This window comes from Aptenodytes forsteri, unplaced genomic scaffold, assembly GCF_000699145.1.
Source record: "Aptenodytes forsteri isolate BGI_AS27 unplaced genomic scaffold, ASM69914v1 Scaffold336, whole genome shotgun sequence".
Lineage (NCBI taxonomy): Eukaryota > Metazoa > Chordata > Aves > Sphenisciformes > Spheniscidae > Aptenodytes > Aptenodytes forsteri.
In genome coordinates this window covers 1158588-1181684 of record NW_008794911.1, presented here as the reverse complement: position 1 = coordinate 1181684, position 23097 = coordinate 1158588, and the positions used below count along the sequence as shown (strand labels likewise).

Genomic DNA, 23097 nt, shown 5'->3' with positions numbered 1-23097 from the left:
CTAACTCTCAGCCAGAGGGCAGAGGGTCTATCTGCATATCCTTCCAAGTTTTCATCTTCTCAATGGCTTTGTGAGCAGGTAAGTGCAGATGGGCACCGAAGACATCAGGAGCAGGAGTGACTGGCCAGTGTCCTGGGAGCCTGCAGCAGAAGGGGGAGTTGCACCAGGGCTGCACCCCCATCCCAGCCGCTGAACCACCCTGTCAGTCACGGCTGGATCATTTTCAGGAAAAAGAGTCTCTTGGTGGAGCTGAGAGCAGAGAAGACTCATTGCCCCCTGCAAACACTGCTCAACTACTGCAAGGCTCAGTAGGCAGGACACTGCCCTGCAGCACCCTGGGGAAATGCATCGGTGAGCATCCGCCATGCCAGGGCAAACAACCTGGCATGTATCGTTATTACCAGGTTGGTGTCAGCACGGCTTTGGGTAAGGCTGGTGCTCACAGGTGACAGCCGTAATAGTTGCTCTGTTTTTCCCCAGAAGTGGAAACCCAAACCACGTACCTCCCCTACCCTCCGTCACTGTTCATAAGCCAGGTGTCTTTCAGAAAACATGCTGTTGGACTGTTTGAGAGAATTTTATGGGGTTTTCTGGTACTGTTTCTCATTTCTCTTGGCAATCCAAGTGTGTTAGCACCCACCAAGCATCTAGCTGTGACGTGGTTAAGTGTTGGAAATCCTGGAACATCACAGAGGCCATTTAAAGCACATTTATGTGTTTCTAAGGTGGTGTCATGGAAAGAGGACGAAACCACGTTGCATCCTTCCCGACACACCGCTTAGACTGGTAACGGGAGCAGAAAGGCAGGAGCATCCCGGGAGGGGAGCGGGAAGAGGCACGGCCGGGCAGCACGAGGGCTGCCTGCAGGAGAGGAATCATTGGTGGGGGGAGCATCGAGGGGATGGAGGGCAAAGCCCTTGGGGCACATCTGGTGTGGCTGCAAGGGCAGAGGGCTACCTCAAAAAGCAGGAGCTGGTGCACCGAAAATTCACCCGCTGGTTGGGCTTGGCTCCTGCCAGGGCCAAGGGTGCTGCCGGGCATTCCCCGTGGTTGCAGAGGGTTGTCTGAGGGAAGGTCCGGATTGCACCACCCACTTCTACCAGTGGAAACCACTTACAAACCCCTGCTTACCCCGACAGGCCTCAGGCTGAGCTGACAAGGAGTTTTCTGCCAAAACAAGGGGCTTGGGATGAAATGCCCCCCTCTCCACAGCCAAGGCAAGGTCCTGGTGGGGGGATTTCCCCGGGAATTCCTCCCTGAAGGACATGTGTACCTGGAAAAAAGGGAAAAGGAAATTCCCACAAGCTCCAAAGTTGTGTTTTGGCGATTCGTAGTCAATGTCGGTGATTCATATTTAATCCCTGCATCTGGATGGGCAGCCCCAGACAGGCTGGAGGCAGATAACCTGGCCCTCACCCCATGCCCAGGCAGAAATAACTGCAGTCGCACCAGCCTCCTCCCTTCAGGCTCCACCGAAAGCTCAGACCAATCTGGGAAGTTTTAGCTTTTTTTTTCCATTGGTAGTTCAAAGGAGTAAATGCAATTCTCTTTCTCCCGTCACCACCATTTTCGTGTGTGCTGGAGCTTCTGGTTTCCAGTTACCACCGAAAGCAGAAGCGAAAAGCAGCAAGAAAAGCCCTTCTCAGGGTATTTTAGGTTCAAGCAAAGTCAGGAGGTTTTGGAAACAAAACAAGGGCATTATGAGATAATTTGGTTTGTGCCTAGCTAAAGGAAAACCAAATTTTGACAGTTGCCTATCCCTGTGAACCAGCCACATACTTTCTCCTCCTCTGAAATACCCACTTGGTATCAGCATCCACAGCTCAGTTCCAGTTTTGCCTAGCAGAAAATGTTTATGAGTAATAATGTTTTGCTGTTCAGTCAGAATTCCTGTCTGAATGTCTCAAAATAACTGCAAAATTTTAATTTTGCCAAAGTAAGAGCTCAGAAACAACAGACTTTCTGAACACGAGGCCTTACTTTACTTGCCCAAGCTTATGCTCTGTTTCTGGGATAGAGTCCAGTTATCCCATTTCCTTAAGTAGGTAATATTTCTTCACATTTTCCTTCAGCCAGTGGCCATATTTTGATATAGGTAGTAACTGCCTCTTTTGTGTAGTCACTCTTTTGTACAGATTTGGTGTTAGCCACCCAGGGAGGCAGCATCAGAGCTGAGAACGACGCTGGAGTCCCTTAACCTGAGGCACAGCCGTGCTTCAGCAGTTCACCTGCCTTTCCCAGCTGTCATCCTACCATGGACCAAGGATGCATGGGGAGGACCAGGTCTTGCTATGGCCACTGATTTCTTCAGTCACTCAGATATAATGACAAGTGTTGGAATAAAAGCCAAGAGAAAGGCTCTGATTTTTGTTGTTGCTTTTAATCAGCACTGAGTGCGTACAATGCTGCCATGTAATGGAGATGGCCTGGACCCAGAAACCAAAGAACGAAGAGGTCAGGATGGAGAGATGAGAGCCAGATCTGTTTATCTACCTGTACACTTCTTATGAAGGAGGATGACAAGTTTCTCTGCAGAGTAAACATCTTTGCCAAGAGCAATGACACCAAGTGAAGATTTGAAACTGCAAAGATCATCTGGGACCAGTGAAAGCCTATGGGTTTTTCTTTGTTAGACCAAATGACTGTGAGCAATTCACACTGGAATAGGTCAGCACAGCTACAGCAGGCGATGGAAGATGCTTAAAGTGAAGAAGTTTTAGGTGACGTCCAGTGGAGTTTTCTGGCCACAGAAAAGGAGTGCAAAGTCCTGGCTGCACAGTGAAAACAAACATGTTTCAAGACTTTATGCTATAAGGACAATTTGGGGATGTGAGACCCTAGGGAGACATTCACAGCATGAAATCTATGTAGCTGAAAGACTGACCTTTGGGGGCTGGATCTGGCCCAGCAGATCCTAGTCGATACTTCAAGTTTAAAAAAAACCAAACCTTTGAAGCTTAGATTGGGGCAGGGAAATGTCCTTGCAGCCTACGACCTATCGTTAGAGCAACTTCCCATTCAGCTCCAAGTTTCAACAGTTGAAAAAAACTTTGTTTGCTGTGCCTAGTCTTACTAGACAGGAAGAGAAAAGAAAGCTAGAGTAGGACATACGAGAAGTCTAGAGGGCAGGAGAATGTGCATCGAGGAGAAAGGAAGTAGTCGTGCTGATAAGGACAGTTATTAAGGAAACATTACAGTAAATGAGAGAAATGTGCCTGTTTCTGCTAAGAAATATGGTGATGTCGGGCAGAAAGAAAGAACAAAAAAACCCAGGAAATCAAGAGGATCGTATGTAAATGCAGGCAGCCCAGGTAATAAAATGGAGGAGTATCTTGATATACCACTGAAAAACATGAAATCAGCTAGTACAGAGATAACAGCAGCGGGAATGTCACCCGGGGTTATAGGGTCGATAGGGAGCAGGAAAGAGAATAGTAACAGGGGAGGGGATGGAAAGCTTTCCTCACTTCAGGAGTGGGAAAGAAAACAATTTTGATCTGTGTAAAAGTCAACTTGTTGAACCAATCATAAAGAAGTACTAGCAGGGCAGTTTTAGGAATCTGTTGTAAATTCCTTAAGGTCAAATTTGCATTGTGATAGCACTCTCCAAATATTATTAGAGAGGTGGCAACAATCACAATTTTGGAGGCCAGCAGGTTTTTTCCTCAAGGACTTGATGCGCAAAGGTGCAGGGCCAGCGTGTGACATCCCTCCCTGCTGCAGAACCAGACACGTGCCAGTCACACGGCTGCGGCACACTTGGCCAACGTCCTCCAGGTGTATGGGTGGGCAGCTGTCGTATGCCCAAGAGGTCTCTATTTGGTTGCATGACAGATGCACACAGGCCACATAGGACAGAAAAAACACAGAGCCCTTGGTAGCCAGAGCAGCAGGGAATGGGCCGTGGGCTGGCAGGGCAATTACCTGTTCAGGTGTAAATGTTGACAAGCTTATGGGCTATAGGTTATCCAAACCTCCACCAAGCAGAAGATGCAGAAGCTTGTAGAAGAAACACCCCTCAAGAGGAAGAAGAAGGTATGGAAAGGCTCCATCCCTAAGGGGATGAGTTAGTAGCTGAGTAAGGGTTTCAGGTGTAAGCAGGAGCCTACAGGGGCTGGGAAAAGGGACTGAGCAGCCAAGGTCATGCCTTGGACGTCTCAAAGTGCAAGGGGAAAGTGTGAGCTGTCATGAGGCAAGCCAAATCTGTCAAAGGACATCAAAACAAACAGTGAAGTATGGGTTAAATGAAGTGGAGAAAGAAGTCACCGCAGGAACTCTTCCTCTTTTGTGCAAGGTCCGCTGCATGATGCAGCTGTGCCCTGGGGTGTTGCAAAAACCAGCACGATTGTACAGACGTTTTCCCTGACAGTATTTTTACTCTTAGTTTCTCCTTAGTTCTAGTTTCCCTCCAGTTTCTAGGGAAGTCTGGGAATAAAGAAATATAAATAGAGCGCCTTTAAACATGATCAAGGGCTGGCATCAGCTGATCAGGTGCTGGACTTCAGCTCCTATGTCCTTTTTAGGATCTGGCTCCAGACAGCTTCCTCCTTTAAGCTCTCAGGAAATCCCCAAGCTAGAAGGACTGAAAATTAAACTAGCTTAGACTTACCAGAGTACAGAAAAGCACCTGCAAATGTAAGAGAAAAAGAGCTTTTCTCTGCATTCAGGCGAAGTCTGAAAGTGGTTTTTAAAGTAAACTTTCCCCCGTGGCAGCTCATTTCTGCACTGATCTCGTGCATAAGGAAACATCAGCCTGAGACAGACTTTTCCAAGTTGTCAAGGGGGTGCAAAATGGAAGCAGACCCTGCTGGTGGGTCACATCCCTTTCCCTGCCTTCACGCGGGCTCGCAGTGCCTGAGGAGGGTCGGGGCCGGGGCGGGTGAGTCATGGGGAAGGTGGGCAGGGGAATGCCAACGCCTCAGTGCCCACGGGTGCTCCTGGGGTGACTCACCCGGCAGCAAGCACATGCAGCACCCTCTGGTTGCCAGGAGGGCACCAAAAACCATCGGGGCACCCTCTTCCCTCCCTGCACTGCCAAGCGGCAGCCTGGGAGGGAAAGGGGCACAGCCTGGGGCTTGTCGGTCTGTGCAGGAGAAGGATGAGAGCGGAGTGGGTCTGGGATTGCAAAGGCATGAAGACACTGGATGAGGCAGATGAAGGCATAGGCAGGGATGTGAGGGATGTGGCTCCTAGGGTGGCTACCACTACGCTGGGGGCATGGGATGGACCAGAGACAGTAGCCAGCTCCTGTGTCCTTCCAATGTAGCAGTTCCCACTGCCACCAGCAAAGACAGGAGAGGACCCTCTGCTGCAGGTGCCCCACCCCAGGGGTGCTCACAGTGCCCACACTGCCCAGCCCTGCTCAGCAGTCCTGCTGCACTCCTCTGCTTGCAGCAGAAATCCACGTAGCTCACGTCCATGAGGCCAGTTTTTGCAGCTGGTATCACTCAGCTGTGGCATTCGGGTCTTCTCATATTTCTGAAGTACTTATCCACCGCTCTCCATCCCTCCTGCTCCAGGGAGCAGGGCAGGGCACAGGAGCTAGGGGAGTTTCTGCGAGGAGTCCCTTAGCTTGTGTTATGCAAAAAGTTAGACAAGATGATAACTACCCCTTTCAGTTTTAAGGTTTCTGAACCATTTCCTCTCTCTATCTCACGTGTTTGCTCTGTTTATTTTGCCCCACACTAGAGCTTTCCCCTCTGCTCGAGCCAGTCTGCAGCAAGGTCTATCCCTGGGGCACCTCCACCGTCCCCACAAGGACTCCACAAAACCTCACTGTGGAAAGCACCTTGAGGGCCGGGGAACCACGTCGGAGGAAGGCACAAAACTGAGAGCATGCCATTGCCAAAATGCCCAGCCCGAACCAGGGGGAGCCGCATTCTTTCCTGCGGTCCCGGGGGCCACAGCTTTCCTCTCCAGGAGTGAGGCAGGCTGCAAGCTCTGCCTCACATGGGGCATGCGGGCACGCTGCTCTCTGGACACGAGCCTTTCCTTCTCACACCCTGTGAAAGGTGAGACAACTTTCAGGAACAAATAAATAAACATTATACTGTGCTTGGCTCTCAACAGCAAGAAAATAAGCTGAGGGCTCCAGCACACATGGCTGTGAAACCATTTACTAACCGGGACAAATGCAGGAAGATATTCTGTCCCTGGCAGCTTGCCCGTACAGTCAGCGACATGACACCAGGAGTCAGCTACGCGCCAGGAGTGAGTCTGTGGGAGTTGTGGAGGTTGTGAATAATCCTGCGTGCACCACCCTGGGATGGAAAGCTATGTGTGAAGCTCATCACTAGCAGTAACATAGCTCCTTAAATATATGTGACTGCCTGTTGTCCCAGCAGATGCAGGACAGACGTGTTCCAGATGGGGTTTCTGAAGTGCATGCCTGGGACTACGCTACCGACTGCCGAGGAGCAGGTGGAGATAATTAGAAGGACCCTTGCCATAAATGGGTAGCTCAGAGCTGAAGTGTCTGAGTGACAGGAGGCAGCTCAGCTGCCTGCAGGCTCGCTGAATGCAGGCAGCTTTCCTGTTTTGCTAGCTAGATAGCTCCATATAGACTGCATGGGACTGGGGCAGAGACAAGCCAAGGGGCATGAAAGCACCGGCCTAGCAAAGCTGCAAGTGTCTTAGGGTACCTGAGGGCAGGGTGGCACACACCAGTCTGTTCCTTTACTTGGAGGAGAGGAAGGATTTAAACTCAGAAACACCAGCCTGCTCAGCAAGGTGCAGAGAGAGCTGCTAGCTGGTGTCCTGCAAAACAGGCAGGCGTGTGCTAGGTGAAGGCCTGGAAGAGACTTATTTCAAAGAAAAGAGAAACCTGTGTGCATGTTATGGATAAATGCATTAGGCAAATCAATAGGGTCGGACTACATCCTGTGTCTCTGGTCAGCTTCTGCCTCCCCACTGCCCTTTTGGTGCACGCATCACCCTATGGCTTTGACTCATGAGTTGGCAGTGGAACAGCTTCAGATTTGCTGTCTCGTGTTCTGAGAGGAGATGAGGTGGAGGCACTGACATCACTGGGAAAGTGGAAATAATCTTTAATCTTTCCCCTCTTTATTACAGCAATACGCCGGTGCTCCCACAGGAGATGCGCTGGGTGCCATGGCTGCTCAGCACCGAGCAGTGCATAGCACAGGACCCTTTCCCACAGCGGTCGGCTTCCCAAAGTACTGGACATCTGAGCCAGCCCACCACTGCCAGCGTGCTGGGTCAGGGCTAGCACAGTGTACAGGCCACCTCTGCTCTTCAGCATGTTTTAGTAACAGTACAGCTATGCCAAGTCGCATCCTCTGCTAAAGGCTTGTGCCCTTCCAGGCTTTCTGTTTGGCTCCTCTCCCAGCAAAACCTTCCCGTGCAGGGGCTGGCAGGAGAGAGGAGAGTAACCCTCATAGCACAGCACTAGTGCTTAGGCGGACTTTTCTGCTCAGAAAGGCACTGAGGTCCTGGTAGTCCCTCTCCCAGCGACCTTAGAGGAGAGGAGACAGAAGATGACTGAGTCAAGCAGGGGGAAACATGGGGGGACAGTGCCCCACAGATGACAGGCACGTCCCTGTCCCGCAGCACGTCAAAAGTTGCCTGGGTGGGGGAACAAGGCTTCCTTCTGTAGTTTATCCCAGGCACAGGGAATAGCCTGGGAGAGCTGCAGGGACAGGGAGTAAAAGACACTGTCATGGGGAGGTGGAAATTATAAATGCCATTCCCGAGACCTTGCAAGACCGGGAAGGGAGGTGGGGTAAGCAAGCAGAGCAGGAGGAAGCATCCCGTTGCTCTGGGACACCAGCTGGAGGTGAGGGTGCAGGCAGATGCTGAAGGGAGACAAGGTTTGCCTTTTCGTGACTGCCTTTTTGTGCGCCAGCCTCTGCTCTCCATCCAAAACGTGGGTCAGCAGGCAATGGGATGCAGGGTGGCTCAGCTTTCTCCTGCCACCTGCCGCTCGTCAAGGTTCAGGTCCACATGGAGTAGGAGGTATCTCTAGTCCAACCCCTGCTCCACGCAGGGCGGACTGCAAAGTCACACTCGGTTATTTGGATTGTCCCATTCAAGCTTTGAAAATGTGTCCCTGTGTCTGTAAAAATACCAATTTACAAACTTAAGGTAACTGACCTTATAGACTTGAAATTGTGCATGCAGTTTCATGTACTTGGTTGGTTGCTTGTATTTTCCAGACTCTGGTCTGAAACTGTTATGTCGCTGTGAGTGCGTGACTTCAGCTTAATAGTCACAACCTCACAGAACTTGGGAGAAGAGCACACAGCAGGGAGTGTTACGAAAATGAGTCATCCTCAACAGGCCAATATTTAATAGCTGGACATGTTTCCCTGGTGTGTAACCTCTGCCTCATTTCACAATCTTTCAGGGGCAGAGGTGATGCTGCCTGAGACAACATTTGCAAATACAACACCGACAATATAATTTTGGAGAAGATGATCTGTCTTCATGGCTTCTGGTACTAATTGCTCCTGCGAGAAGCTTGACTGCCGTGATGACTTTTCACATAGCATCACTATCCAGTTCACTGAAACCATTTCCTAAATATAAATAAGACCTTTTCTGATTAAAAAGGCACAATGAAGTACTGTAATCATCACTATTGCAAAATGTAAAAGAATAGTATCTACTGAAATATGAAGACTGGGCATGCAAAACGTTAAAGTCTAAGAGAAGGCAAATTCCAGCTTACAACAGCTGGAGTTAGCTGAAGTTTGCAAGGAGCACCACACTTCCTTGCCTAAATCCAGAATTTTCCTCCTTTCCCCAGGCAGCTGAGGGATGAAAGGCCTCTATTCCTAACCGTCTCCAGCAGGCCTTCCTACCGTGCTGGTTTAGTTTCTCATGTGTCCTAACAAGTGGTCTGGAGGTGTGCATGCAAGTGGGCTCTTGCCCACGGACCTGCTTACAGAGGTGTTTGCTGAGTGGTCCCTCCTGTCCTCTGGCATGCCCGAACACGAGGTGTGCACGGATGCTGGGCATGTGCGCTAACTCTGGTTTCAGGTGTCTGAATGTGCAACACTGCCCAAGTGCCCACCTGATAAATCAGCGCTGGAAGTGTCCCCCCTTCATCATGGAAAAAGGAATCCTTCTGGCCCCGTTTACAAATTTCACGGGGTGCAGGAGGAAATACCACGCCTCTCTTCAAGATATGCATGCTCAGAGACACACCTCGAGGCCTCCTCCTTCCAGGTCATTTCTGACTTCTTATCAAATCTGCCCTTATTCCTGCACACTACAAGGAAGGCTAAGAGAAGATGCCGCAGTTAATACTGGAGTCTTGCTGCAAGGCTGGAAAATAAAACCTAACTGGGGTAGTAGTTGCATAAAACAGTGCAGAAAGGGAGCCAGACCTTCCTGAACATTTTTAACATTATTTGGGTCATTTCCTTTCCCTGAAATGTTGCTCTTTTGGCACGATGAGTTACTGATATGTTGCAGCAAAAGACATTTTCATATTTCTGTGGAAGAGCCAACTTAACTTCAAAGGGTACTTCCTTGCTTGCCTGAAAAGATCTTTTCTTACACAGAAAATGGTTCAGTTTTCCCTGAAAGTAACCCAGTGCATACATGAAAATGGCATTTGGCTAACTCTGCCTGAGACAGTGAAACCTGGTTTTCTCTTCTTTCAAAACCACCTACATTCAAACCCACATGGATGCAGCGTATGCGTCCCTCTGCAGCGGGTCTGCAGGGCAAGCAGGGAGCAGTTAGACCATACATCATTACGTGGGGTTTTTGAACCATTTTTCAAACACATCCCTTAGTGAGAGCCTTTGCTGGCATCGCTGGTGCCCTGGTGTTGCCGCCTCTGTATGCCAGAAAGCGCAGCCACGGTCCCCATGGTGCCTGGCCCTGGTGCCCTGGCAGGGGCTTGCCTGGCAGATGCTCCTGGGGGTCCAGGTTGTCCCTGGGCCACCAGCATCTGGGGGATGGGAGTATGGTGCCACTGGGCTGCTGTCATCCCCGGGACATGGCCATGCTCCCAGCCATGCCCAGGGCAGCAGCTGAAACCCACCATCTCCGGGCACTGCAGCAGGACCTCAGTGGGTGAAGGAGCCAGGGGTCCCCAAACAGGTCCACCTATGCCACTAGTGACAGTCAAGTCATCTCCATGCGGCTGGTGACACAGCGCAGAGGCAGAGCCATGGTGCCAGCCTCCCCCAGCATCCCTCTGCGCCTGTGCCAGAGGGCCACCAGGCTGGCTGGCACTGTGGGATGTGCTGTGCAGTGACTCGCGGGGACCAGACGACGTTGCAGAGGGAGACCAAACACAGCAGGATGGGAGGGAAGCTGGCACGGGTGATGAGGACACCAAGTTCGGCTTGGTAACTACTATCATTATGCACAAAAATAAGGCACAACAGCTCAGTGGCTGGAGGGGATCTTTATAGTGCTGTATGGATAAAGGCTCCTGAAGCAGCATCCGCAGTGATGGTGTGATACAGGCACAGGCTCTGCTCAGGGTCAGCTCTGCCATGAGCTTACATGTATCAGGACCATACACAGCAGCTCCTGCTCACTTGCAGTTTAGACAGGCGAGGAAGGAGCTGACAGAGAAAAGACCTACACTGGGAATTCACACACCAGTTTTGGAGACTTCCTCTTTGGGCAAACCTTTTTTTTCTTTTCTTTTTTTTGGGGGGATAGGGGAAGAAGAAAAGTTGCCCTTGGCTTACTGTAAGTGAGAATTACAGGAGAAGGCAAGCCTTTGCACCACCAGCAGTCTCGACAGGCCCCAGGCTGCTCCCTGGTTCTGTGGAGCTTCAACTCTGATGAGGTTTGATGGACGCCTTCTTGCCGCCCCCTCCTCTTGGGCTCTGCATACACCTCGTCAAGTCCCTCCCAGCCTGTCTCTCATTTCCATCCCTCACCCTTCTTCAGCTGCATGCCGCTTCAGTGTGTGGCTTGCTATCAGCACCAGGAGAGGGATTTGAAACTTTTCAAACATCACCATTTATTTGAATTTTTCGTATTGGCAAAGTTATGCTTAGTGTTGTAGCCTGAAAGTGGGCCATTGCCCCGCTGTGCATGGACACCATGGCAGCATCCTTCCTCTGAAATGGGCTCCTACTGGAACGAGATCCACACTTGAGACCAAATTTATGGGTGACTGTGACGTTGCTGTTGCATGTAGCTTTGACGAGGACCAGCTATGCACAGCCATTTTCTCTTACACACCTCACTCTGGATCATCTCTGGCTCATCCCCAGCTCTCCTCCCTCTGACAGCCTCTCTCCAGACAAACCCACCTTCTCCCAGGCACCGCTCAGATTGACCCCGCGGCTGTGCCACCCCACTGCTCAGGTGGCACGCGGTGCTGCCTCGCGCAGGAGGTATGGGGTGCAGGTGAGCAAAGGCTCATGGCTGTCGCGGCAGCTCACCTCCTCCCCGGTGAGTCACCGTGCCCCAGTATCAGTCGGCAGGGCTATTTCTGGTGGCCAGCCTGAAACAGCACGAGTGCACCCTTGGGATTGTAATGAGCCACTCCCAAGGTCTGGCTGGATTTTTTTGGGTGTTGCTGAGTTTGGCCAGCACGCACCATTTATAAAGGACTTGTTTCCCCTTTGCCCAAATGATTAGCTTTGGATGGTGACAGTTTTAGAAATGAACCTTGCTGGGCCTTTCCTGTAAGGAAAAGAAAAGGATGCTCGGGCTCCAAATAGTGCTTTGGTTCTCGTTTACTGAGAATTTGCAAAGTCCTTCCTCCCTTGGCACAGGATGCAAAGCAAAGCGTAGGAAGCAAAGCTCTCGCTCCCGGTGTCTGAGCCTGCCTTGGAAGCAGCTTGTACAGCCCCAAGGGAAGCTTTTTCCAGCCATCCACGCACAGCACCGTGCAGCTCCCTACGCCCCAGCCCTTCCCAACCAACCCGATTGGTCTTCCCAGCTGCTGCAGGGGTCACACCTCCAGTGTCCCTTCCCCAGCTGCCTCTGTTTCTGCCGTTTAGCCAGAAAAGCAACACAGCGTTTTCCCCAAGGGAAACAACAAACAAAGGGACTAGCACTTAGCCAAGGGCCTCGCTCCCCATCCTCACCACCATCGCACACGGGGAGGGTCTGGCAAACTGCTCTGTACTTCTACTGTAGTTTCTCTCAAACTTCCATTTGGGTTAACAGGGAAGCTCATTGAACCTCCAGGCAAGAAACCCCTTATTTCTACTTCTTCCAATTGCTTCTTCCAGTCTCTTCTGTCCACTGACATTTTTGCAGGATTAGAAAAACAAGGGCCTGAATTTAGAAGGAGTTAAGAAACCTGCAGAAACCAGGCAGTGAGTGAAACCCTCTCGCTTGCAGGAGGCATGGGAGACAGGAGGGGGGGCTGGGCGTGCAAAGAAGCAGCAGCTACAAGAAAACGGGAGAAAGGGGACTTTGACTTCTCTCTCTCCCCGCATGTTGTTTCAAAGGCATGACCTAAACCAATTCTTCCTTGATGAACAGTGGGGAGCTCAGTATGCCTTCAAACGATCTCCAAACCTGCTGTAGGCTGCTCACACCGGGAAGCCCTGCAGAGGAGCACGGTGGCTGGCTCAGTCTCAGGGTCACAGGCTGATCTGAGGACAAGAAACCTGCTAAGACCAGGAGGAGAAAAAGCACCTCTGGCTACCTAATTTCACCAGTTACTTCAAGCAGTGGGTTTCTCCACACACTTTTATTTCCCTTTGCAGTTAGCATGAGCCTCAGTATTCCCTCAAGAGAAAACAAAACTACACACCAGAAATCAACACAGAGCCAAACCGTTTGCAAAACCCACAGCTCAGTGCAGACCAGCCACGCCCCTGGGGCTTGTGCTGGCAGGGTTTTCCCACCATCCCTTTTCATTCCCTCCCCCTCACCTCCAGCCTTGATTGCTCCAAGTACATAGCAGCTCAGGCAATGAGATTAGAGAAACAATTTTTCCCCTCCCAGGTTATTTCTAACCCAGTTCATTTCCCTGACCTCGTTCCCCAGGCGGCGGCACAAACAGGTGAACCTACACAACGCAGGGATCAACCACTGTGGGATACACCTGAGGGATGTGATGTGCTTGGGATATGATGTATTGCTCCAGAGAGAAATCCCTGCTTAGCTGCAGCCTGAGGCTCACCTGAAAAATAGTCCTCAGCTATTAGAAAGCTCACAGAGCTGGTAGCAATGCTTGGTGTTCAGTGTACCTGAACAGCTATTTGTTGACTGTGTACCAGCCCTCTGAACTGATGTCATGAAGCCTCATACTGTCTAGACCTGTGGATGTGCCTATACAGAGCTCTTGGTTCACTTAGCCAAACCTTATCACCTGTGTCTGGCAATACATCAACAGTAATTACTTTGGATAACCTGGTCACTTATTACTTGCATAGTGTGAAGATATATAACAGCCACATAATAAGAATGAATGTGAAATAGTGAGCCTGTCCCCATATGCAGATTTCCAAGCTAAATCATTTAATTGGGTGGAGGGAGAGGAGGATGGCATTAAAGGAAAAAAGATAAAAAGAGAAAAATCAGTGTAACATTTTTCAAGCAATGGTAAAAGCCCCCCAGCAGCCTGTAATTGCTGCATTCCAATGGATGTCATTGTTGAAGTATCTAGGCACTTGATAAGCGTTTGCATAACATCTAGCCACTATTTGGTGGGATAAACACCTTCATTTTATAGAAGGGAAACTGGGGAAGAGATTTTGAGCCCACCTCCAGTTACCTGAAAAGCTGCTTCCTACTAATTCTGTGAATTTCATTAAATAGCAAAAGCCATCAGCAAAAGACCAGAAAATCGAACCCAGGTCTCTCAAGGCAAAGATGAGCATCCAAACCATTAGGTCATGTTTTCTTTAAGTCAGCTACACTGAAAGTCTGATCCCCAAATATCCTGATCACTACAGCCAGAATAATTATGAAGAGGGCTCCCCTACACAGCTCTCCTCAAAGCAGCTAGTCATCTAGAGATTTTGCACAAAGTACTGGAGCAGGTGGGTTATTCCCAGCAGGGTTTTTTGCACCAATTAGCATCAGGACTGAAGCGCTGCATGTTGTACACAACTGCTGTGCAACATCCACGCAGTTGAGGAGTGTTGGGGACTGAGAATGAGATTTTGTCAGAAACACTCATCACCTGTTACCAGAGTCCAAAATCCGTCAACAATGACCTTCACCCAACTCCCCAGTAAGCAGAACGATGCGTGTAGTGTACCTGGGCCACGGTAGGGGAGGTTGGCCCAAATACGGTCACAGCCCCACACTGTTTTCAAAGATGAAAGAACAGAGTGACCACATCTCAAGGCACTGAGCTGGATTTATTCATTTGACCATATCAGTATCAAACTAGAAATCATCTGTTTAAGATCATGTGTTAGATAGGAGCAGCATTAAATAATAGACATATGAAAAGAGACTGTGCTTCAGAAAAGATTCAGTGTACAACATACATAGTATGCCATTTTAACACAAATGCTTATAAAGAGTCATCCTAAGCATCAAAGAGAGTTTTATAAAAGTTTACGTTCTCATCCCATGGGATGTACAGAACTATGCAGTTTACATAGTTTTACTATCATCCAAAACATCATGTTTCAAATGTATGAGGCACAGCAAGAACAATATAATTCCATTTCCATAGGAACATAAACACAGCTTGTCACTAATGACACGCTTTCCAAACCATAGCATTCACGGCAATTATACACGTGTACAATTTTAAAGTATTAAAAAGCAAGAGTCTGGAGCCTGCCCACTGTTACCAGTAGGGAATAACATTTGCTCTACCCTTGAAAACTACCCAAGATATCCTTGCCGTAGCTGTGACCTAGGAAGCAGGTAGAGTCACTGCCGTGCTTTGTCAGGGCCAGCTTGCTCTGCTATTCCCAAAGCTAACTGATGTAGCCAGTGAAGGATTCCCTACACCCATGGAGAAGGGGAACAGCGCCCTGCTTAGCTCTGACAGCCCAGGGAAGATGCAAAGTTAAAACACATCTGTAACCAAGTGATGCTTTGGCTCCAGAGATAGCTGATAGAAATTAGCTCAGCTTAAGGGAGGCCCTGATTTCCATTAAGAATGCCAGAGACTGGCCGAGTCTCAAAGACAGAACAAGACTGAACCAGTCTTTGACTGGTTAAATCAAGGACTTTTTTTTTTTTTTGGAAGGTTTTCTCTAAGGACAGCTCAGATAGACTGAATCTTACAACACATCTGTAACCAAGTGATGCTTTGGCTCCAGAGATAGCTGATAGAAATTAGCTCAGCTTAAGGGAGGCCCTGATTTCCATTAAGAATGCCAGAGACTGGCCGAGTCTCAAAGACAGAACAAGACTGAACCAGTCTTTGACTGGTTAAATCAAGGACTTTTTTTTTTTTTTGGAAGTTTTTCTAAGAGGACAGCTCAGATAGACTGAATCTTACAGCCCACATGCTCAATTTTTTTTTTTTTTTTTTGGGTTTAATTTTTTTTTTTTTTTTATGGCAGTATTTGCAAGCATATATTACAAGTTTTATAAAAGTGCAAGGCCCAGCACAGGAAGATATCCTGGATTAAGACATTCCCAGCAGTGTTCTTTTTGCAGTCTTCTTGTTGGTCAACCAGCAGACGCACAAATATCATTGCTTGGGATCAGCTTATCAGAGCCCCTAAGGGTTTAGCTTAATCATCTGTGCAATTAAACACTATTCACATTTTACAGCCTACAATGGCAATTTTTTATGTACAAATTTGGAAATCAAGTCTTAAAATCAAGTTTTAAGAGGTAGAGGTCCATTTTTGACCTGCCAACATACAACGTTACTGAGTCAGTCGTATTCTAAGGCTGGTGGTCCCCTAACAATATTGAAGTAACCAGCTAGAGCTCCAAGGTCTATGTAGAGTGATCTTTGCCTCTTTAGCAGGTCCGACTCTTCCATGCTCCCAGTACACAATGAGGAATCTAAAAAGGAAAGAGACAAAGCATGTCATTACTGCACAAATAACTACATTAGTTCAGTTCCATGGTTGCAGACATTATTGGAATAATTGGCCTAATTTTTGCTTTTATTTATCTGTGGTTTACAAAGCTTCATTTTTAAGGCCAATATAACATAAACCTCATATGAAACAAAATAAGAGATACCAAATCAACCCACAACTCTAGGGCAAAGAAAAGTAAGCAGTTTGCTACTGAAAACAGCAAGTGCGTTCAACTATTTCAAAAAAACCTCCATCACCTGGGACAGCTAGGCAGAGCTTCCTCATCCTTTGAGCCATAGTGCTAAAGGAGAGTTTGGTGCAAGAAAAAACTCTGCTAGCTTTCTGCCAGTTGAGAATTCCCCTTCATTGCAGGGGAATTTTCATCTAAACAGATGACATCCTCTTTGTGTCACTGGGTGTGACAATACAGAACAAATATGGGACCATCAGTCTCAATTTTTTTTCTTTTAAATCAAGGTCTGAAGAAACCTTTGCAATGGCAGAACTCCCCTGAATACTTGTGTAGTGAATGTCCTGGAATCTTAAGTACCTAAACTAAACTTCCAGTTTAATGGTCAAATATTTTTTCATCTTCAAAATAATTGATTCAGATGGCCTGAGCCGGTCAAAGGATTATGCACCCACAAGGCAAGATCCAGAAGGAGCAATGACATTCTAGATGCAAAGGCTGTGACTGATTTAAATGTTAAGTGGATTTGTTGCAACAATTACGCATTACGGCACCCAGAACTTTGCATAGGTATCTTTTCAAATACTTATCACAATCAAATAAACCACTTGCCTGGGGTCAGTTTTTAAATGCTTTTTGTCAGGACCCTCCAAATATATTTTAGAAGTAGAAGAAAAGCATTTTGAAGCTTGTTAGCAGGTTGCTGGCACCAAATCTCCCTTGGTCTTGGTATTATCTGAGGACACGCTGAGTTTTCTAACTGGTTCATGTATTATCCTTCATAAAGCACTTATTAATGCACATGGGCACTGTGTTCTATCCTACAGTAATTTTTGTTTTTAAAACAAAGGGCTTGTACTGCTGACATTCAGCAACATTACAGTTATGGTTTTGTGTGTGTCTTTAAGGAAGCAAAAAGTGTTAGTTTTGGTGGTGGTGGTTGTTGGGACTTTTTTTTTTGGTTAACAAACAAATCGCTAGTATCAATAAAACATCTCTACTACTGTGGCAAATTAAGGCGATTTGGGACAGCAGCCTATACTTCGTGAAGAAGTGCCATGAATGACTGCCAGGGCTTTTTCATGAGCCAGCCCTTCCGGAGCTGCAGAATTCAGGCTAAGTTCTTCCCCTGTTGAAGTCAATGGGCGTTTTACATAACACTTAATGAGCTCTGGGTCTGATCTCATCTGATTGGGATTTTTACTGGTCTCTTTCCAGAAAGCTTTTTGAGTTTCATTTGTTTCTAAACACTCACCCACATCAAGTTTTGACACAAAGTAAAATCTACAAAGTGCAAGGTAAGTAAGCCTGATGATATTACCTGTAATGTTTTCTGGCAACTGCAGCTCCTTCCTTGCAAGCAGTCTTTTTCTTTCAAACAATGCTGAGTCCAGACTCTGGCACCGTGGTTGCTCTTCTGGGGGTGGGTGTAAGGCTTCGTGTTTCAGTAAGTCTGCTGCAGACAGCCTGTGATTAGGATTCCTTTCTAGAGCTGCTTCTAGCAGCTCTCTCATGGAAGTGCTGCAGTCTTCAGCAATGTCCTCTAAGGGGGGAGCTTGCTTGTGTATCTGTTGGAATAAAAAAGACCATTGAAACAGTTATTCCAAAAACAATGGAAGAGGAAGTCACAGATAACCACCAGTGGCCTGGGAATTCCCCACTTACGACTCATCATCTCCCTGAGCTGGGCTGATCAATTAGAACAGAACATGTAACTGCACAAAATCCACCTTTTTTTAAATCAGATTTTTTCATAAGTTTAAAAACTCAAAGCAACCCCAAGCAATCCTAAAATCCGGTGCTATGCAAATTCACCAGATTTCTGTACCACACTGGCAGAACCAGAGAATCAAATTTGCCAGGCTCCAGTTTTTGGCTGCAACTTCTAAGAAAAACAGACAAGTAGAACACAGATGGGCTTGTTTCAATAGAGTTTTACGCTGTTCTAACCCTGTCCTTGCAGTAAACCCAAGGCCTGTAAATTGTAACACAAACCAGAGAGATGACTCCAGCCCAGCCTCTGTCTTCCCCTAAATGATCAAAACCCACTTCTTCCCTCCTTCCCCCGAAGCAAAAAGGATGATATCATCTCTCTGACAAATATTTTGATAGTTTTTACATGACTGGAGCTTTCCCAATAAGAGTACAGGAAACCCTTCAACTGAAACTGAGTTACAGCTTTGCTAAGGACACTTACAATATAGAGGTAGGATGGATATGCAGAACGAGGATATCTGTTCACCCAGGGCGGGATGCCGGTTTGCATATGAATAATAGTAGCTCCCATGCTGTAGATGTCTGCTTTTGTTGTGTGGCCTCTGCAGAGGATAACTTCGGGGCTCATGTAAATCTGTGAAGAATAGTCAAAAAAAGATTAATCAATAGGGGAAAACAACAAGCAAAGACAAATTGTGACATTTTGCGATCCAGGAACCCCCCCCTCTAAAGGGACACATCCCACTAGTACCTGCAGCCTAAAGACCAAGCACCATCTGGGAAATAAGATTTTTCTGCTCTGCACATTACCACAATCACAGAGATTTTCTGGCCTGGCACCTGGACAAACTCATATTCCAGGTTTGCCCTCCCAAGACAGGCCACAGCTCGGTGGCTATGGGACTTTGCTGAATTGTGAGAGGCTGAGGTTCAAGCTATGGCTCTGCTTCGTTCAGCTGAGTAGCAGGAACCTTATTCCTTCACAGCAAAAGGAGGTGCCTGAATTGCCAGTTTGTTTTATGGGGCACTGCTGGGACTGCTCCATTCTGCTTGAACAACATGGGCATGCACTAGGCTGAAGACAGAGGGTGACCCCACTGCTAGCCACCCAGCCAGGGATAGGAGTCCATTCCTGAAATCCCTGTTACATTGGATACTACACAACTCTTGTGACAGAACTGACAGATATACACCTTCCTGTCTTCCTTACTGTTCTCCTCTTCCCCCCTTATCCAATAACCTGCATGTTGGGGCATTATCCTAAGAAACGGGATGATGAGGAATAAGCCAGGTCTAAGGCGAGGCATAAATTAAAAGCCAGGTCTCTTAAGTCCTGCTGCGTGCCCTTTCTACCAGGCTACCTCAGAGCAGATATTAAGGCAAGCATCCCTCTTCCATCCTTTTTTAAAACCAAAAATTCTATTCTCATCTAAACCAAAATACAGTTTCCATCCAAACATTTCACCGAAACATTTGCATTTGTCAAGACTCTGAAGAAGGATCTGGTGGGAAGCTCCTGCCAGCTCCAGGCAGCTGGGAGCGCAGCTGGAGGAGAACCAGACGGGCAGGATGCAGGAGGCACACCCCGCGGCTGGCAGGAGCTGCCCGCACAGCTCTGCCACTGGCCAAGGGAGTAGGTTTCAACACAACATGGGCACAGCCCACAGCACACTAGGTTAGCAAGCCGCCCTATTTGCTTCTGGTTTCTACTTTTCCCTCACCCAATTTCCCTCTAAAGGAGCCAAACAGAACTTTAATTAGTTCAAGTCATCATGCCACAAAGAATCACATTAAAAGACATTAACTGACACAAGAGCAGGAAGTTAAGTCATCACCGCATGGTTTGACTACTTATTACCACAGATTGAGAACAGCTGTAGGGCTCCTGCAAATTCCAAGGAATACTTCCCAGTAAATCACATACCATATCTGTAAACAGAGCTTCAGATCTGAAGCGTGTGCAAAGGTTCAGCAGGCGTCTATAGCTGCTACTGACTCCTATCCATTGCCTTCCTCGGGGCTAAGATAGAGCGAGTCTGCACCCGCCACCTTTAAGTGTCATAAGGAGCAAAGAACAGAATTTCTACTTTTGTAAAAAAAAAGTCATTAGCAAATACAGTGCAACTTGAGTGAAATCTATATAAACAAAAAGCAGCTGCCTTCTTGAGGAAAAAAGGATGCCGGAACAAGAACCTGTCTCCAGTTATAGTCAAAGTGAGAAAATGGTCAAGATGCACCTTGATTACACAGGGCCAAAAAGCAAAAGGAGATGTGCACCCAAGCTGTGATTTCAGACTGACTTAGACTGGCCTAAGACTCTGCTGCCACCAAAGTAGGCAGCCCAAGCCCCAGGTACCTTCCCATTCCCACTCCTTCCTACTGTTGGGCTAGCACTTGTCTGCCACTCAGACCAGAGACACAACCCAGCTAAAAAACAGTCCTTTTCTTCATGCTGTGCTAGTTTTAGTTTAGCGTTCCTGCAAATGAATCACACCTTCCACATTCAATAAACCTTAGCAGACAACTTTTTCCTCCCGTCAGATGGCTGTAACTGAAGCTTACATATTTTAACAAAATGACAGAAACGTAACAGAAAGCGTAGCAAATGCCTAGAAAAAGTATTTCCTGCAGAGCAGTTTCATCACAATCATGGTATATTGTGCTGCACGTGTTGTACACACACTGTTGAGAAAACCCAGGTTTTTCATGCTACACCAACTAAACAAAATTTAACTACTTTCAATCATTCTGCCCAGAATTGCAACTATTTGTTTTCATAAACACAGAAGATTCACTCCATTCAGACTTTCTGTGCTACAGAAGTGAATAAAATTCTTAAATCCCCAGAGGATAACACGCATAGGAGAAAGATAATTCCAAGTGTCACTTCCTTCGTGGACACCAGTCCCTGCCAAAACCAGATGTAAGAGAAACCAGCCAGTTCACAGGCACGATGCTGCATGGCAGTGATAGAGCCCTAACAAGGGGTTGCCCAACTACATGCAGAAACAGCACTCCGGGACAACTGCACCACTTCTTAAGGCTGCATAATAGCGGGTGCAAAACTCAGGAGGACTTTGCAGAGTCAAGATCTTACTTTGAAAAAATCAAGAAAGCCAGTGCTATCAAAGACTACAGAGGGCATTTGTGGGTGACTGGATTAGGCACCCCACAAAGCTGAACACAGGCACTGTAGAGAGGAAGATGCCTAGGAGGAAGCCTGTGAGCAGAAAAACCTATAGACTAGCATTCACGATGTTCCTATAAGTCTCTGACTGGTATTTAAAAATCTCCTTTCCCAGGGCTCTCTCTGCAACCTTACTTCTGGCCAGCGATGCTGTGGCAGAACAGCAGGATTGCCAGTTCTGAGGGCTGGCTACCTCTCCCCTGAGACAGCAAACACCAAGCACTGCCATGTTTCAGGGTTGTGGGGATTATCCACTTTCTGCAGGTTATTATCCACATGACTGCAGGTGCTCAACAGTGCAGAACAGTTCTTCATTTAGTAGGAAGAACTATTAAGTGTTTTTCACAGTTGCTTTTACCAACATGAACTTGTCCTGTCCTCCAACAGCCAGGAGCGGATCATCACCAGTCCACTCCACAAACCTGGAAATTTCCTGTTTACACACATCTCCATTCTTGGGAAATAACCCACCAGGGCTTCCAACTCATTCCCACCATTTTTCTTATTCTCATTAACAGCGCACAAAAAACCCTCAAACAAACAAAAAAACCCAACCCAAACCAAAAAACCCACAAAGCACGTACATTAAATGCCAGAAAGCGTGTTGCTTCCAGTACAGTAAGCATTTTAAGCTCTTAACTCTCCTGACTAGAAAGACAGTGAACAGAAATGTTCAAGTATTTTCCCAAATATCTCAAAAACGAATAAACAAACAAGCCCGACGTTCTGTGAAATCTTAGTTTATCCTACCCTTCCAAGGAGTGAAATGCTCTTTGTCAGTTATACAAGTATCTCCTCTAAACACGTGTCTATGCTGTGGAAGACTATCAAAACGGTAAGCGCCAGCATTTCAGCTGAAGTGTTTCCTGTAAAAAAACCTCCTTCGGCAACAGAGAGCATGCAAAGCCACATTAGCAGCAGCTATCCAAGCTAATTGTCGCTGCTTGGTTGTTTGCTAAAGCTCCAGCCCTGGAAACACTTTGGCATGAAAGCAGCCCAAGTGGCATGCAGGACCTCTGTGCACATTCAAAGTCAAAGTCACTGAGAACATTTAAAAGGCCCCCACCTCTGTCACTGTAATGCCTAAGCAGTTTACCACATAATCATCAATCATGCTGTATATAACCCCCAAAGGACAAGAGGGTTACACATAGATGGGGAACAGAGCTTAGAAACGCTAAGGGACGAAACCCAGAGGTCTGTAATTTCTGTGGTTTCAAAGGAGGAGTCAAACTACTGTGTTGAGCAGGTCACCCCAGTCCATAGCTGGTATCTTAGAAGAAATCTTTGCTAGACCAAAGACCCAAATTCCAGTCAGAAGCATCTCTGACCAGCAGCTGATTCACTGCCAACAACCCTCCTCAGAGTACTGTTCCGTTGTTTGACTTCAGTGAACCCTGATTACTCCTTGACTTCAGATTTAATAATTGCTAACAAATGGGACTGCAGGAAGGTGACATGGCTTTCAAAGTGCAACGCCCAATTCTCCATTCAGTGAGTTGAAAAGAAAAATATAATTGAGATTATATGAATGTTTGTTTGTAATTTTTTTATAAGTTATTATAAAACTTTTTTGCCCAAGCTTCTACCCTCAAACTCCAAATTTGAGCCTAAGCATCCACAGCCATGGGAGTAATGCAACATAAGGGCTTTTGTCCCTCCAGCTTCTTACCTCTGTTCCTCTAAGGTCTTTGGGATAGTAAATGTCTTCAGTCATTTGCACACTTAGGCCAAAATCCACCAAAACAGCCTTAGTTGACATAAAGACAATGTTGCTTGCTAAAAGAAAAACAAAAATGACAGCATTTAAGTTTCTAGCACGTTGGGCATTTATTTTACAACATGACTGTTTCATTTGGATGTTAGCCTGAAAAGGAAGATTAGCACAACCAGTCTCTATAGCCGACAGAGTCGTTCTCCTAGCCAAAACAGGTCTGTTAGTGATTGGGTCCAATTTTAAATCCTATCTCAAAAATCAAACTGGACCGGTTTACGTAAAAGAAGAGTCAAGGTTTGGACATTTTCCTAGCTTTAAGAGAGAGAGAGAGAGAGAGAGAGAGAGAGAGAGAGAGAGAGAGAGAGAGAGAGAGAGAGAG

The 23097-nt window shown here is 47.2% G+C and overlaps 1 protein-coding gene across 1 annotated transcript in view; it reads right to left on the bottom strand.

Moving 5' to 3' along the window:
• Positions 1–15506: 15506 nt before the first annotated feature.
• The window catches only part of MAP3K8 (mitogen-activated protein kinase kinase kinase 8), a 16234-nt gene continuing 8643 nt past the window's right edge, over positions 15507–23097 (bottom strand). The window contains exons 5-8 of the mRNA XM_019470997.1: positions 22674–22780; positions 18296–18448; positions 17420–17666; positions 15507–15888 (exon numbers count right to left, since the gene is read on the bottom strand). Of these exons, the coding sequence (XP_019326542.1) occupies positions 15755–15888; positions 17420–17666; positions 18296–18448; positions 22674–22780 (641 nt within the window). The 3' untranslated portion in view covers positions 15507–15754. The remainder of the gene's footprint in view (positions 15889–17419; positions 17667–18295; positions 18449–22673; positions 22781–23097) is intronic.